Source organism: Phyllostomus hastatus, unplaced genomic scaffold (assembly GCF_019186645.2).
Source record: "Phyllostomus hastatus isolate PE091 unplaced genomic scaffold, TTU_PhHast_1.1 phas_contig_133, whole genome shotgun sequence".
NCBI classification, from domain to species: domain Eukaryota; kingdom Metazoa; phylum Chordata; class Mammalia; order Chiroptera; family Phyllostomidae; genus Phyllostomus; species Phyllostomus hastatus.
The window spans coordinates 2930348-2947144 of NW_025333577.1; the positions used below are offsets into that span (position 1 = coordinate 2930348).

The 16797-nt window shown below is 46.3% G+C and overlaps 1 protein-coding gene across 1 annotated transcript; it reads left to right on the forward strand.

Moving 5' to 3' along the window:
- Nucleotides 1-4117: 4117 nt before the first annotated feature.
- Nucleotides 4118-15701, forward strand: ZSCAN22 (zinc finger and SCAN domain containing 22). Its single transcript, XM_045849253.1, is given in 4 exon segments — nt 4118-4212; nt 5156-5333; nt 10267-10696; nt 13255-15701. Coding segments are annotated over 2 exon segments (1470 nt in total). The 5' UTR covers nt 4118-4212; nt 5156-5333; nt 10267-10296; the 3' UTR covers nt 14325-15701.
- The last annotated feature ends 1096 nt before the right edge of the window (nt 15702-16797 follow it).

The following is a 16797-nucleotide window of genomic DNA, read 5'->3' on the forward strand; positions in this document are numbered from 1 at the left end:
GTAACGTGTACTGAGTTGGTGCGGAGTCTCTCCATGACTGGGCAGTTACGCTAGAGACCCAGCACTGTCTACTGATGCTCAGGGTCTGGGGTTGGCCACGGAAATTCTGTGAGGGGAATTCCTATATGGGATGTGACTTTTCAGTGGTGACTCACTATTGGAAAAGTTTTGAGCAAAACAAAACGCCATTGCATTTCTGGAAAATTCTGTATAAAATTCTCAGCATATAGGAATTAATGTGTGTTTACATGTGAAGTCAAGTGAGGATCTAAGTTCATACTTACAAACAAGTTGTTTCACCATACACACAGGGTTTCCAGGGGTCAGTCTACATTTCACAGACATTAGAGCACCTTGGCTCCAACTCACCTGTCAGCCTCCTTCATGCCCAAATCAAACGACAAAGAAGCCCTGTGAAAATCCACAGCATTCCTTGGGGTCATCACAGCCCCACTGAAAACCAATTTCACAACCAGTGTTGCCAAAAGCCTGAAGTTCTCGACTGAGGTGATTTTGTGTCCCGGAAGACGTTCCGTAATATCTGGAGATATTTTTGTCTCTCATGACAGGCAGAGGGGAGGGATGCCACTGGCATCTAGCAGGTTCAGGACAGTGATGCTGTTCAACTTCTTATAATGCCCAAAACAGTCCCCTTGGCAGAATTCTCTGGACCCACATGTGCCAAGGTACAGACACTATGCCCAGCAGTACAGCCAGTGTTTTCCAAAATGTAAATTGGTTGATTGGGCCTATATACTAATAATCCTCAATATTTTAACAAATGGTATCATTAGCTATTTAATGCACAATGTAGTTTTTAGGTTTTTTGTTTGTTTGTTTTACCATTTTGCAGTATTCATAATTGGTGTGGAGAAAGGAAGAGCATACACTTTTTTTTCTGAGTAATCCAAAACATGGACATTTTATTTTCACTGGTATCCCCACCTGCCAAGGATTCTGTTCTCACTGGTCTTGGAAATCATGTCATTTCATCCATTTTTCTGAACATATCTCCACAAGGCAAGGACTTTAAAATTATATATATTATATATATATATATATATATATATATATATACACACACACACACACACACACACATACATACATGTACGACCCTGTTGGTCCGTTGGGACAAAACCATATTCATTATTATACTGAGCCATAATTTGCCTTATTCACAGTGTTGATGTTTACATAATTTGCCTTATTCACAGAGGGTGAAACTGCTGGGGCCTCAATGCAAATGAGGGCAGTGATTCCCAGGTGGTAGCTCGTAGTCTTCCTCACCAGGCATGGCAATAAAGAAAAAAAAATGCTCACTTAGCAATATCTGATGAAACAGGAAAAATGATCAATTTTATGAAATCTCAACTAAAACTACATAGCTATTATCACATCTAAGTAGAAATAAGAGTTCCTCAATATATCATCAAGTGTCTAGTGTTCAGAAATTCCTGGTTGCCTCATGAATTGTTTTGTGTTTGGTTTTGTTCTAATCAGGTTTTAAGATTGACACGGTACATGTAGTTGATTTTTGTAGGTCTCTCTAACCTGTAGGTAGGCTTCCCCTCTTTTTTTTAATTCTCACCCGAAGATGTGTTTATTGGTTTTTAGAGAAAGAGGAAGGGAGAGAGAAACAACAATGTGAGAGAAACATCAGTTGGTTGCTTTCTATATGTGTCCATCTGGGAATCAAATTCACAACCTCTTGGTGTCCTAGATGACACTCCAATCAACTAAGCCACCCAGCCAGGGCCTTCCCTCTTTCTCTTTTAGTCTTTTATTTGTTTTGGGACAAAAAAAATTGTTGCCCTCTTCAGCCTGTCCATCAGATGCTCTTTGCTTTGGCCTGGTGGAATTCCTTCTGATTTGGCATCACACCCACCCATTACCAGGTATGCTTGGGTGCCTTGTGGATTGTGTGGCTCCCACTTTTTTTTTAAGATTTATTTATTTTTAGAGAGGGAAGGGAGGGAGAAAGAGAGAGAGAGAGAAACATCAATGTGCGGTTGCTGGGGATCATGGCCTGCAACCCAGGCATGTACCCTGACTGGGAATCGAACCTGGGACACTTTGGTTCACAGCCCTCACTCAATCCACTGAGCTACACCAGCCAAGGCTGGCTCCCACTTTGGATGGGATCTCTGCCAGAGGTCCCAGCTATCAGTGCCAGGTAAAGCAAGACTTCTGAGAAAATTGTTTGTTTATATTATGCAGGGCATGTTATGACTATTAATGTCCACGTTGCAAACTTCACCTCATTCATCTTACTGCTTTTCTCCAAGTTTACACCCAAGGGAAACCAGGCTCTCCGACCACTGTCCATGCTGTCCACATAAAGAACTTTGTGATTGAGGTGTGATCCTTGGTGTCTCATAGCTCAAGGTATATAAAAATCAAGAATTTAAACCTGCCTGCTTTCTAACCTACAGTGAAGCAGAAGGCAAACATCCACATGACATTATACAGACATTGCCTTTTTTCTTTGCTGTGCCCATTGCTTGGTTGGGTGTCATCCTGTACACCAAAAGGTTGTGCCCTGGTACAATCTCCGGTCAGGGCACATGTCTGGGTTTCAAGTTCCATACCAGGTCTGGTAGGGCTAGAGGAACAGCTGGTCCATGTTTTTCTCTACCTTCCTCTCAAGAATCAATGGGACTATACCCTCATGTGAGGATTTTGTTTTTGTTTTTTTTTTAATTAATTTTTTAAAGATTTTTTTAAAAGACTTTATTTATTTTTACAGAGGGAAGGGAGGGAGAAAGAGAGAGAGAAACATCAATGTGCGGTAGCTGGGGGCCATGGCCTGCAACCCAGGCATGTGCCCTGACTGGGAATTGAACCTGCAGCACTTTGGTTCACAGCCCGCACTCAATCCACTGAGCTATGCCAGCCAGGGCTCAAGATTTTTAAAATTTATTTATTTCTAGAGAGAGGGGAAGGGAGGGAGAAAGAGAAGGAGAGAAGCATCAATGTATGGTTGCCTCTTGCATGCCCCCAACTGGAGACCTGGCCTGCAACCCAGGCATGTGTCCTGACTGGGAATCGAGCTGGCTACCCTTCGGTTCACAGGCCGGGTTCAATCCACTGAGCTATACCAGCCAGGGAGGATTTTAAAAAATAAGTACATAACCTGGAATCCAGGAGTCACCAGGTACAAGCTTCCACTTGTCCTCTCCCAGTAGAGTCATATAACCCTCTTAATTCTCCCAGGAGCACTGAGTGGGGGGTACCATAGACTGTTGCCAACCTGGATGCTCCCCCCACTGTGGCCATGTTTATTGGAGGTTGGTAACAGCCTAACCCCCAGTACATCTCAGAATTTGACTGTATTTGGAGATAGGGCCTTTAAAGAGGTAATTAAGGCTAAATGAGGTCATATGTGTGGGACCTAATCCAATGACTCGTGTCCTCATAAAAGGAAATTTGGAGACAGACATACACAATCACACAACCAGGCATCCACTGTATCACACAGTTAAACTTGTTATCACCATTACAGTCACTGTAGCAACATACAAGGTCATCATACAGAGTTTGGGATCTTCATGCTGTTTCAGGCCCTCATCACCTCCATGTCTGTCTCACACCATCATATATTGTGACAGCCACATGCATCTACACAATTTTATGACATGGTGACTAAATACTCACACGTGGTCACAGAGTGGCACACACACCAACATCCAGGTAACATGTAGTTACACACGATAGGGACGTGGAGTCACCTGTACATGGTCACAATGAGCCACACACACTACATATGATACACACCCCTCACACAGGCACCCACACCCCTCAACTGACCCCAGCACCCACATTCTTCATACACCTCTCATCCCCTCACCATCATCCCACACATCCTTTACGACTATGCACCATACACTGTTCCCCCGACGGTCCAACTGCACCATCCGCCCACCTCCACCCCTGCTCCGAAAAGACCCGACCTATGCCAGCATGCCCCCCTAGACTACAATTCCCGGCGTGCCCTAGGCTGCTCGATGGGCTCCTGCGCAGAACCTTCTGGAAATTAGAACCCGAACCGATGCACGGGCCATGGGACGCGAGACGTGCCGGGAGTTGTGGTCTTGGTGCGCGGCGCATTCTGGGAGTTGTCGTGCTGGCTGTGGGTAGACGAGCCAAAGGGTTCTTCGGCCCGGCGCCTCCGCGTCCACTCCGTGAAGTGTCCTCCCGCATCGCAGGAAGGTAGGTCCGGAAGATTTCCCACCCGGCTCCGGGCACAAGAGGGACACCCCAGGCCCGGGAGCGCTTGAGGTGGCCCAAGCGAGTGTGCGGGGCGGGCCGCGGGCAGGAGTGAGGGGCTGACTGGGAGCCGCACGAGCGCTGACACCTGTGAGCGCTGGACCGACGCGTAGCAGGTGAGGAGGACCTACGGACCGAGCGTAGAACTAACTGATGAAATGCGGGGCCAGCTGAGGAGATGAAGGGCGTGGGAGTGGCCGACCAGTAGCCACATGTGCGGGAAGACCGAGCTACTGTGTTTGACACATGTTGGGTGTGGGCTTGTGGCTGATGGGCTGGGAGTGTGTGATCCACAGGTAGGATGAGCGTCTGACCGACCCGGTCAGGAGTGCTACTGACGAAGATGGCGGCTGTTTGAGGTTTGGTAAGTGGGTTCTGTGGTATTCTGAGAGGGTTTGTGTGTGACTCTGTGATTTCAGGTGTGACTTGGAGTCTGTATGCGACCACGAGATTATGAATGTGGGATGATACTGTGCAATGGAGATGCTGTGAGGTTGTGAGTGACAGAAATTGTGTGTGCCTGGGAATGTTTTGAGTTATGACTGTAGGGTGTATGTATATAGGCATGTGATATACTGAGATTGATTGATTGATTGATTGGTAAAACCTCACCTGAGAATGTTTATTGACTTTAAAAAGAGAGAGGTAGAGTGAGGGAGAGAAACATCACGTGAGGGAGAAACACCAATCAGTTGTCTCCTGGACGCACCCCGAACGGGGGTCAAACATCAATCCTGCAGACTTTTGGTGCACAGGACGACACTCCAGTTAACTGAGCCACCCAGCCAGGGCTTGGCGGAGATTTTTGTCACGCATACTGCAATGTGGGTGATTTGTAGAATTTACCAAGTATGTAACAAAGAAGTTGTGATTTGCCTGACTGCAGCTGAAATTGTGTGACCAGCGCTTTATGGATATGTCCCTGGCACCTTCTGGGAGCTTAAGTCTGGCAGGGGGCTGTGGAGTCATCAGATTGGAGGTTTACTGCACAGTTGCTGTGCACCAGGGCCTGTGCTGGACCCCATTATGGATCTCCTTGGGTAGCCTCACCACAATCCTCTGAGGTAAGCGCCTTATCAGGTGAGGTATAAGTAAGAAGTCAGAAATGAAAGAACCACTTTCTTCAGTTGATTAAGGAGTTGTGGGCCTGGAGAAATAAGATGCAGACCCAGATTTTAGGACAAGGGAATAACAGAGACAAAGACTAAGAGGAATGGGGTCATGGCAAGGTGACCAGAGGCCCAAGTGAGCTTTACAGTGGAGTTAGGGACTAGAACACAGCTTTGCCAGAGGTTGTCCACTGCCACTGAAAGATTTCCACATTGGGGTCTTGTTTTACTAACCTTTGCTTCTCCCTGTGCCCACAACGATGACTCCTTCAGAGGTCTCCTATACCTCTGTCCAAGTGGCTTCTCAGAGTTGGGACTCCAAGCAGCATGAATATCAGGGCTGACATTAGATGGGAAAGAGAAAAAAAGCTATAAACAATTATACCTGTGGGAGTTGTGAGTGGAGGAGGGAAAGGAGTCCTTGAGTAAGAGGGAGCCTGTAGCCACAACACACATGCATTGGGGTCTCCTAGGAAGGGTTACATTTCATTTTTTTCCTGGCTATAAAAGAAAAAAGATGCACTGTGAAAAGCTGTACAATGAAGATGCAGATAAAACCAGAAAAAAAGTTGTAGTATAAAAGACCTTGACAAGGGTATAGATAAATTGGAATCCTTATCCACTGCTGGTGGGAACATAAAATACTGTAGCCACTTTAGAAAAACAGCCAGGTAATTTTTATTAATTTATTACTTTAAAAAATTAGTGATTTTAAAGATAGAAACACAGATTTGTTATTCCACTTATTTATGCATTCATTGGTTGATTTTTATATGTGCCCTGGCTGGGGATGGAACCCACAACCTTGGAGTATCAGGACGGCACTCTAACAACTGAGCTACCCATCCAGGGCAGCCAGCTAATTTTTTAAGTAAGCATAGAGTTAATATATCACTCAGCAGAGAACTGAAAACATTTGTCTATGCAAAAACTTATATGTGCAATTTTCATAATGGCAGCAATTTTCATAAGAACCAAAAAGTAGAAATGACTCAAATGTTCATCAACTGATGAATGGATAAAGTATAGTCTGTCTAGAGAGTGTAATGATATTTAGTCATGAAAAGGAATGAAATAATGGTACATATTACAGTGCGAATGACCCTCAAAAACATTGTGCTCAGGTGCTGGCTGGGTGGCCCAATTGGCTGGAGCATCGTTCCTTACACCATAAGGTTGCGGGTTTGATTCCCAGTCAGGGCACATACCTAAGTTGCAGATTCGATCCCCAGTTGGGATGCATACAGGAGGCAATTGATCGATTTTTTTTTCTCTCTCTCCCCCTCTCTTCCTCTCTCTCTCAAATTAATAAACATATAAATAGGATTATAAATAAACTAAACACACACACACACACACACACACACACACACATTGTGCTCAGTAAAAGAATCCAGACACAAAGGTCATGTGTTGTGTGATGCCATTTAGATGAAGTTCCCAGAGTAGGCACAGAACAGACACAAAAAGCAGATAAGTGTTTGTCAGGAGTTGGGAGGAAAGGAAATGGAGAGTGACTGCTGATAAGTATGGATTTCTTTTTGGGATGATGAAAGTATTCTGGAATTAGATTTTGATGATAGTTGTATAACCTTGTAAATATACATTAAAAAGGTGAGCTTATGACATACTAGATGTATGTAAATATATTTCTAAAGGATTTTATTTAGTTAGTTTTAGAGAGGAGAAGGGAGGGACAAAGAGAGGGAGAGAAACATCAATGTGTAGTTGCCTCTCACATGTCCCTCACTAGAGACCTGGCCCGCAGCCCAGGCACATGCCCCAACTGGGAATTGAACCAGCAACCCTTTGATCCACAGGCTGGAACTCAACCATTGAGCCTCACCAGCCAGGACGTAATATATATAAATAACTTTTCAAGTAGGAAAAAGTTGTGGGAGAGGGACTGCATAGCCCCACAACACAAAGGAATCCACCCCTTACTTAGCATAATATTTTCAAGGTTCAACCATGCTTTAGCATGAATCAGTACTTCATTCCAATTTACTAGGCATAATATTCTCTTTTATGTATATACAGCATTTTGTTCATTTGTTGATGGACATTTGGGTTACTTCTGTTTTTTGGCTGTTATTTCTAATGCTCTGTGAACATTTGTATACAAAGTTTTGTGTGGACATATATGGCTTCATTTCCTTTCAGTGTATTCCTAAGAGTGGAATTGCTAGGTCACATAGTAACTCCATGTTTAACCTTTTGAGTAACTGCCAGACTATTTTTCACAGTGGCTGCACCATCATACATTCTCTTCCTATAATTCCAATTCCCATTATCAGGGCTCCAACTTCTCTACACCCTATCTTTGGATTATAGCCATCCTGGCAGGTGTAAGGTGGTATCTCATTATGGTTTTGATTTGCATTTCTCTGTAGCATCTTTTCATGTGCTTTTTGGCCATTTGTATATCTTTTTTGAAGAAATGTCTTATCAAATCCTTTGCTTATCTTTAATTGGATTATTTATATTTTTCCTACAGAACTGTTTGAGATGCAATCCCCATATCATGTATATAATTTGGAAATATTTCTCCCATTCTGTGGGTTGCCTTTTCACTTTCTTGATGGTGGCCTTCAAATATCAAAACTTTTAAATTTTGATGAAGTCCAGTTTATCTGTTCTATCTTTTGTCGCTCATCTAAGAAGGCTTACATTATTTTTTAAAATATTTTATTTATTTATTTTTAAAGAGGGGAAGGACGGGGAGAAAGAGGGAGAGAAACATCAATGTGTGGTTGCCTCTTGCACACCCCCTACTGGGCACCTGGCCTGAAACCCAGGCATGTGCCCTGACTGGGAATTGACCCTTTGGTTTGCAGGCCCGCATTCAATCCACTGAGCTACACCAGCCAGGCTTACATTATTTTTAAGTGTATGTGGAACATTGACAAAAATTAACCATTATAGTTCAAGGGTGTCAAACTCACTTTCACCAGGGGCCACATCAGCCTCGTGGTTGCCTTCAAAGAGTGAATGTAATTTTAGGACTGTATAAAAGTAACTACTCCTTAACTAGGGACAAGGAGCTTGGTGCTGCCACCAGGTAGAAACAAGGTGCCAGGCTGGATAAAACAAGGTGGAGGGCCAGATTCAGCCCTCGGGCCTTGTGTTTGTTACTTGTGATATAGTGGGTCACATACCAAGCCTCAGTACATTTCAAAGGATTGAAATTGACCAAAGCACATTTTCTGAGCACAACAGACTTAATCTAGAATTCAGTAATAAAAATAACCAAAAGACCAAATTCCAAATAACCTATGGTTCAGGAAGAAACCACAACAGAAATTACATAGTATTTACAGCTAAATAAGTGATAATGAAGATGCAACATCAAACTTACGGGTGCGCAGCTAAAGTTGTATTTAGAGGGAAATTTAGTCTTAAAGTACATGTACAATTGACCCTTGAACAATACTGTGGTACAGATGATGTGTATAGAATTGTACATCTGAAACCTATATAACTTTTATTAACCAGTGTCATCCCAATAAGTTTTGTATGTTATATGTATTATATAAGAGTAAGTTAAGCCCTGGCTGGCATAGCTCAGTGGACTGAGTGCGGGCTGCAAACCAAAGTGTCGCAGGTTCAATTCCCAGTCAGGGTACATGCCTGGGTTGCAGGCCATGACCCCCAGTAACCGCACATTGATGTTTCTCTCTCTCTCTCTTTCTCCCTCCATTCCCTCTCTAAAAATAAATAATAAATAAATGAAAAATTTTAAAAAGAGTACGTTAAAAGAAGATAAAATATTAAGGAAATCATAAGGAAGAGAAAAATACATTTACAGTATTGAAAAAATCCACATACATCCCTGGCTGTGTGGCTCAGTAGATTGAGCACTGGCCTGTGAACCAGAAAGTCACAGATTCAACTCCCGGTCAGGGTACATACCTGGGTTGCAGGCCAGGCCCCCAGTTGAGGGTATGTGAGGAGTAACTGATCAATGTTTCTCTCCCTCTTTTGTTCCCTTCCCTTCTTTCCCTCTAAAAATAAATAAATAAAATCTTTTTTGAAAAGGAAAGAGAAGAAAAGAAATCCACTTGCAGACGGATCCACACAATCCAAACCTAGGTTGTTCAAGGGTCAGTTGTGTTAGAAAAGAAGAAAGGCTGAAAGCCAATTATCTATGTAGCCATCTCAGAAGCTACAAAATAAATAGCAAATACAGTGAGGGAATGACCCTGTGGCTATGTGGAAAATGTGTATGGGAGAGGAAGGAAACCCAGCCGCCTGTGGGAGAAGTGCACCTTAAGCAGGCTGACCATAGGGTCTGGCTGCCTCTGGATTGTTAAACTTACCCATCCCTTCATTATCTGGGCAACTGAACAGATGTTTTCTTCCTCTGGGTCTGTTTTCATATCTGTAAGTTGGAAAGAGAAGTTCCCACCTCCAGAGTTTGTTGTGAGTTTTCTTTTTCTTTTTTTTTTATCCTCACCTAAGGTCATTTTCTCATTGCTTTTAGAGAGAGAAGAAGGGGAAGAGAGAGGGACAAACATCAGTGTGAGAGAGAAAACATTGATTGTGTGCCTTCCTCTACGTGCCCCAACCAGGGATCAAACCAGCAGCCTGAGTATGCACCCTGACTGGGGATGGAACCCGCGACCCTTCGGTCCATGGGACAACACTCCAACCAGCTGAGCCACACTAGCCATAGCTGTTAGGGGTTTTAAATGGGTTACTACGTGCAATCATTGGGAATGGTGCTTACCACCAAGTGGGTTCTGTCCTGATTAGTTCATGTATCTATCTCTCTCTGAGAGTGAGTCACATCTTATAGGCCCCAGGCCAGCGTGTGCCCCACTCCACAGGCATGAAGCAGCACCCTAGGTTCCACAATGACAAAGTTCTGATCTTTCTGCACACCCAGATCCAGGGCTCACTGAAGTGCTGCTACCCGATGGCCACTCACCAGATCCCCCTGAGCCTAGTGCCCTGGGAACAGGATGGCTTCCTGCAAGTGAAAGTAGAGGACGAGGAGACCAGCCTCTCCCAGATCCAGGAATGTGGCCTTGGCAACACAGTCCACCCCGAGGCTGCTCGTCTGTGCTTCTGGCACTTCTGCTATGTGGAGGCATCCAACCCACATGAGGCCCTGACCCAGCTCCGCAAGCTCTGCTGCCAGTGGCTACAGCCTGAGGTGCACTCCAAGGAGCAGATGCTGGACTTACTGGTGCTGGAGCAGTTTCTGGGTGTGCTGCCCCCCAAGATCCAGGCCTGGGTGGGGGCCCAGTGCCCCAAGAGTGGCAAAGAGGCCCCCATGCTGGTGGAAGATCTGACTTAGGTGCTGGACAAGAGAGGTAAGGGGCAGTGATGGACAAGTGTTTGTAGGACACCACAGGCAAGGACTAGATAGGAATGGGGGAGGGCCAGGGTTGGGGTTGGGGTCCTTCAGCACTTGTCCTCCCATTTGTAATTCACCTATACTCTCACACTGTGCTAAATAAGCATGTCTGTTTTTATGGCTAAAGTGACTACAGCAAAGTCAGGAGGCCTCATGGCTGTGTCCAGGAGTCAGTTGATAACATCAGGACTCTTTCTTAGTTGTCCTGTTTCTCAGTTGGTTTTTCCTGTGACAGCTTCTTTCTTAAGTCATTTCTTCCCCCAAAGGAGACAAAACCAGTCCAGCAGCCCCAGGGGGAGAACAGAGAAGGGTCCCTAGGCTGAGCCTTGTGAACCTCACAGGGGTCTTATGTTTGTCTTTGACTGACCAGACCCCACAGAATGATGTGAGCAAGGGCAGATCCCCAGAGGAAAACTAGGCTGCTCATACCAAATGAGGCACCTGGTCTCTGGGGTGCAGGGGGAAGATAGAAACACTAGGTGTCCCTGCGTACTCCCTGTGAGTTTCTGCCCCCATGCTAGCCTTCAGAATCTGGGTGATCAAACCTGCACTGGGCCTGAGTGGGCAGCATCACTTTGGGAGACCCACTCAGATGTCCTGGCCCAGGGTAGTCCCATGGAACACAGGGAGGACCCAGCCCTGGGACATTCCAGAGCAGGAAGTGAAGGCTCCTCCCAAAAGGGGCCAGCCCCACCTGAAGGTAGCAGATGGTGGGGCGGGTGTTACCAGACACCCAAGAGGAGGTATGGCCTGGGCAGGAGTAGCGTGGAGTTTGGACATAGAAGGATCATCGAGCCCTGGTAGACGTAGCCACTGCTCTGACTCCTCCTGGCTGTGTGACTCTCTTGTGCCTCAATTTCCCTGTCAGTAAAATGGACATTGCAGTTGTAATACCTACGTCAATATCACTGAGAGCTGCATTAAACACATGGGAAATGTAGCTGTCAGGACAATTTGTTCAGCTCCTTGAGAAACAGATGTTTCTGGAAGAAGTTGGTCAGGTGCCCTCCCTTAGCCTTGCCCAGGCCAATGTCATAAACCAGGCCCCGGGAAGGAGTGGCCTCATCCTCTATAGGGTCAAAATAGGGCAAAATGGGGCTAAAAGGATGAGAGAGAGAGCCAGCAGTCCAGTCAGAGGACGTGGTGGGCCAAAGGCCCCTTGTTGTGTATGGGCCAGTGCATTCTGGGAAGGGCAGGTTTCTGAAATATAGGAAGAAGTAGGGGGCAGGACCCAGCACATGGCTGGCAGAGTTAGGGGAGCTGAGGGGACATCTGCGGAATTTAAGGACAAGATACTAGAGGTGAAACCCCAGCTTGGCCATGAGCCAACTGTGTGACCTTGTACAAGTTATTCAAGACTTTTCCCTCAGCTGGGTCTCAGTTTCCCTGTGTGAAACAAGAGTGAAGCTGAAACAAGGCAATGTATGTTACCCACTGTACCTGGAGACTAATAATGGTCGGTAGCCTGAGGAGGCCCGCAGCCTCTATTAGCTGTCTCTTACAGATGCGGAAACTGAGGCCAGACAAGGGCAATATTGTCCTGAGCCCAGGATCTTTCCAGTGGCGATGCTGGTGCCCCACTGGGGACTCGCCACAGTTACTCTTTTCACCCCCTCCTTCTTGGGATCTGTCTGGGAACTGGTGCCCTGTGCACCCATCAAGTGTAGGTTGTGCCTCCACTGCAAACACAACCCAGTTTCAGCTGCCCTTAGCCCCACTCTGCCAGTACAGTACTTTAAAGACTGAGTCTCAGCCCTCCAGGCGTGGAGAGTCCAGGTGAGCACATCATACCCTTAGAGCAGCAATTTTCCACTTGGGTTCAAGGTAGAGTCGAGTGTGGGAAATTTCACAATCCCTGGAATCCAGGATTGATCCCTCATCCAGCCAGAGCACCTGCAGACCCACCCACACCCAGAGGCCAGGCACTGAGTGCGAGGGACACTGAGGCCATCAGGGAAACATGAACAGCAATAGCAAGGACAGACCCCTCCTATATTCACTGCCTCACTCTTGTTTTCTTTCAAATCAGTTCATTTGAGCCCAAATCAGGAGCTTTGAGCAATGGAGTTTGGGGGTGGGAGAAGATCATATGTTCTCAAAAGTGATGCAGCTTTTTTTTTTTAAGATTTTATTTATTTCCAGAGAGAAGGGAAAGGAGGGAGAAAGAAAGGAAGAGAAACATCAATGTGTGGTTGTCCCTCACACGCCCATAACTGGGGACCTGCAACCCAGGCATGTGCCCTGACTGGGAATCACACCTGAGACCCTTTGGTTCACAGGCCAGCACTCAATCCACTGAGCCACACCAGCCAGGGCAAAAGTGATGCAGCTTTTGATGATGTAGGAGACCAGCCATGTGGCCTTTGTCATCCAAGACACCAATGGAGACACTTCCCTGTGGAAACAGGGCTGCAGGTCAGGAGTGGCCCTTGTGTCCCTTTGTAGAGTGACGGCAGGCCAGGGCAGGAAAAGCAGGTGTGGGGGAAAGGCTGACACCGGTTTGGGCTGTTTCAGGATGGGAGCTGGGAGCTGAGCCCTCAGAGGAAAGCTGTGAGCACAGCCATTCAGAATCGTCACACACTGCCACTAAGACCCTTGTGGGGAGCATTTCCCCAGAACACACCTTTGGTGATGCCTTTGAACCCCAGAGCAGCTCAGAGAAACTGGTAGGACTCTTGGGGGATCTCTGGACAAAATCTGCCACCCAAGAAGCAGATTTCAGGCACACTCTAGGGCATCATGAGGATGCCCCCATGGGCCAGTCCAGCTACGAATCTGGTGCCTTCAGGAGCAGTCCCAATGTGTGGCCAGATGACACTTGGGAAGAGAAGACTCGTTCTGAGGAGAAATTTGGTCCATCGGATGGTCCTGGGACAGAGCCTCCATGCGTGCATGCAGGGAGGACGTCCTCCAAGTGCAGAGAATGTGGGAAAATGTTCCAGAGCACCTGGGCCCTGGAGCCACACAGAAAGAGCCATTCCCGAAATACGCCCTACACCTGGAGTGAGTGTGGGAAAGCCTTCAGCAGGAGCACCCACCTGGCCCAGCACCAGGTTGTGCACACAGGGGCAAAGCCCCACAAGTGTAGGGAGTGTGGAAAGGCCTTCAGCCGGATCACCCACCTAACACAGCACCAGCGCATCCACACAGGGGAGAAGCCTTATAGGTACAGGGACTGTGGTAAAACCTTCAGCCGCAGCACCCACCTCACTCAGCACCAGAGAGTACACACAGGTGAGCGGCCTTACACGTGTGACATGTGCGGCAAGGCCTTTAGCCAGAGTGCCCACCTGACACAGCACATGCGCACCCACACGGGGGAGAAGCCCTACAGGTGTGACCCTTGTGGGAGAGCCTTCAGTGACTGCTCGGCTCTGATCAGGCACCTGAGGGTCCACTCTGGGGAGAAGCCATACCAGTGCCAGGTTTGTCCAAAGGCCTTTGCACAGAGCTCCTCCCTCACCGAGCACCAGAGGGTCCACACCGGAGAGAAGCCCTACAAGTGCAGCGACTGTGGGAAGGCCTTCAGCCGCAGCTCCGCACTCCTGGTGCACCTGCGCGTCCACATCACGGTCCTGCGGTGACCCACTGGGCGGCACCCTTGGGCCCAGCATGGAAGAGAAACCCTGAATTCCAAAGGAGCGAGGGAAAACAGGGTGGGCCATCAATGGCTCCCCCAGATTAATGAGTTCTTAAGGGCAGATCTAGGGCTATCTGGGAGCAACTCTGCATTTGATGATCCAGGTGAATGCAAAAGTATCCAGGTTCCAGAAGTATCCCACTGTCTTCCATTCACACTAAACCCATCTCAGGGAAAGGACGGGTGAGCTGAGGAGCTTGGTTTGTCCTCAGAGCCAGGGCAGTCAGGTAGCATTTCTGTCAGGACTCAGTGGTCCCGGGATGGTCCTGGCTGGGTCTCCAGCTTCATGCTCCCATTTCTCCCCTGCTTAGCTCAGGTGGGACACTGCCCACACCACCTCTGTGCTTTTCCACTGACTATTCAATTCACTGTCCAACTCCAAGGCCAGCTCACGAGGCTGCCTCTTCATGAGGCATTCTCCAGACACTGCATCTCATCCTCTCCTTCACTGAGGATGCTGCTGACACTTGCCTGGAGGCATTTGTCTGTGACTCTCCCCCCTCCTTCACATCCCACCAGCTATGGGCCCTTTTGGTTTTACCTGTACTCACCTGTACTTCATTTTCTTCTCCATCATCGTCACTTTATGTGAGCCCTCATCGCCTGTCATGGATTCCAGCAGGGGGCCTTCCAGGCCCCTTCTTGCCTTCTCCATACCAGCTTCCATGGTGCTCTTTCGATACACTGATTCTGATCATGTCCACCATGGCAGAAAACTCTCTAATGCCTCCCCTTGTACAGCAGAGCTTCCTGAATGGGTTGCAAGTTTGCCAAGATGAGAGTTACTTTGGGCTCCAAACATCCTTGCCAGGTTACTCTCACATATGTGTCTGAATATGGTCATCTCTCTACGTGTGCCGTGATGTAAAATGGTTTCAAAGGACTGTTGTCTGGAATGAACCTCAAACTCCTGCACCTGTCTGTTCATGAGCATTCGTGACGTGGCCCCACTGGCCAGTAGTTCAATGGAACTACTAGCAGTTCTTGAAGAAGCCATACTTTTGCCCACTGACATGCCTTTGTACCGGTGCCTGGAACCCTCCTCTTTGCTTTCCTCCAAGATGTTTCAAATATCTTCTCCTTCCCCAGCAAATTGTCACCCACCTCCTCAGGCTGACTTCAACTCGCTCTTCTCACTCCCAGAGCGCCTGCAACTTATCTCTCCCAAATTTCCTACTCCTTGCAGTGTTCAGGGCTGTTTCATTCTCTGATCCATGAGGTATTACTACAGGACATAAGCGGACCAGCCCTGGGCTGGGTCCCACCACACGGTAGAGGAAGGGCTGTCTTTTTTATTATAACCTTCTAGAGGAAATCTCATTGTGCTTTTGATTTTTACTTTGATTTTTTTAAAGTTTTATTTATTTTTAGAGAGAGGGAAAGGGAGGAGGGGAGGGGGAGAATGTGTTGGTTGCCTCTTTCATGCCCTCTACTGGGGACCTGACCCGCAACCCTTTGGTTTGCAGGTTGACAATCCACTGAGCCACATTGATCCAGGGCTTGACTTTGATTTTTAAAATTGAACTTACTTAAACTAAAAAAAAAAGTTCACCCATTTACCCCACCTGTAGGGGTTCTATAGAAGAAGCACACTTAAAACAAGGACGTGGGAAAGCTGAGGGTAAAGGAATACAAAAGGATATATAAGGCAGGCATGAAGCTGAAGGATGCCAATGCAGCTGTATTAATTTCAGCCATGTGTTTAATTAATTTCAAGCCATGTGTTTAAACTTGTAGAATTGTACACACAAACTAGATGGATATGGAGATCTTGATTATGTCATGGTTACATTTGTCAAACTCCATCAAACACTTGAAAGGTATATATGTTATTGTATGTAAATAAAACCTTAATAAAGTTGATTTTTACAGAATTGGTTTGTATCTGTTTAAGTCATAGGAAATTCTTTGTTTAAAAAATCATCAAATATCAGTAATTTCACATAGTTAAATGTAATTAAATTGCCAATATTTTATACTTTTTATCCACAAAGAAGTCGTTTTCTATGATTTAAACTAATACAAACCTAATTTTTAGAAGATTTTATTTATGCTTAGAGAGAAGGGAAGGGGGGAGAAAGAGAGGGAGAGAAATATCAATGTGTGGTTCCCTTTTGCACACCTCCTACTGGAGACCTGGCCTGCAACCCAAGCGTGTGCCCTGATTGAGAATCAAACCAGCAATCTTTTGGTTCACAGGCCATCATTCAATTCACTGACCTACACCACCCAGGTCTTCAAACCTATTTTTAACAGCCTAATATGAAGCTATTACTGATGTTTGTCCCCAAAAATCAATGATATAAATTTTACTTGAAGAAAGTAAAAAAGAACAAAATAATTCAGAAGCAGGTAGAAGAAGGGAATAGTAATGGCATAAGTAGAGAGCAAATAGAAAAGAGATAGTTTTAAAAAAT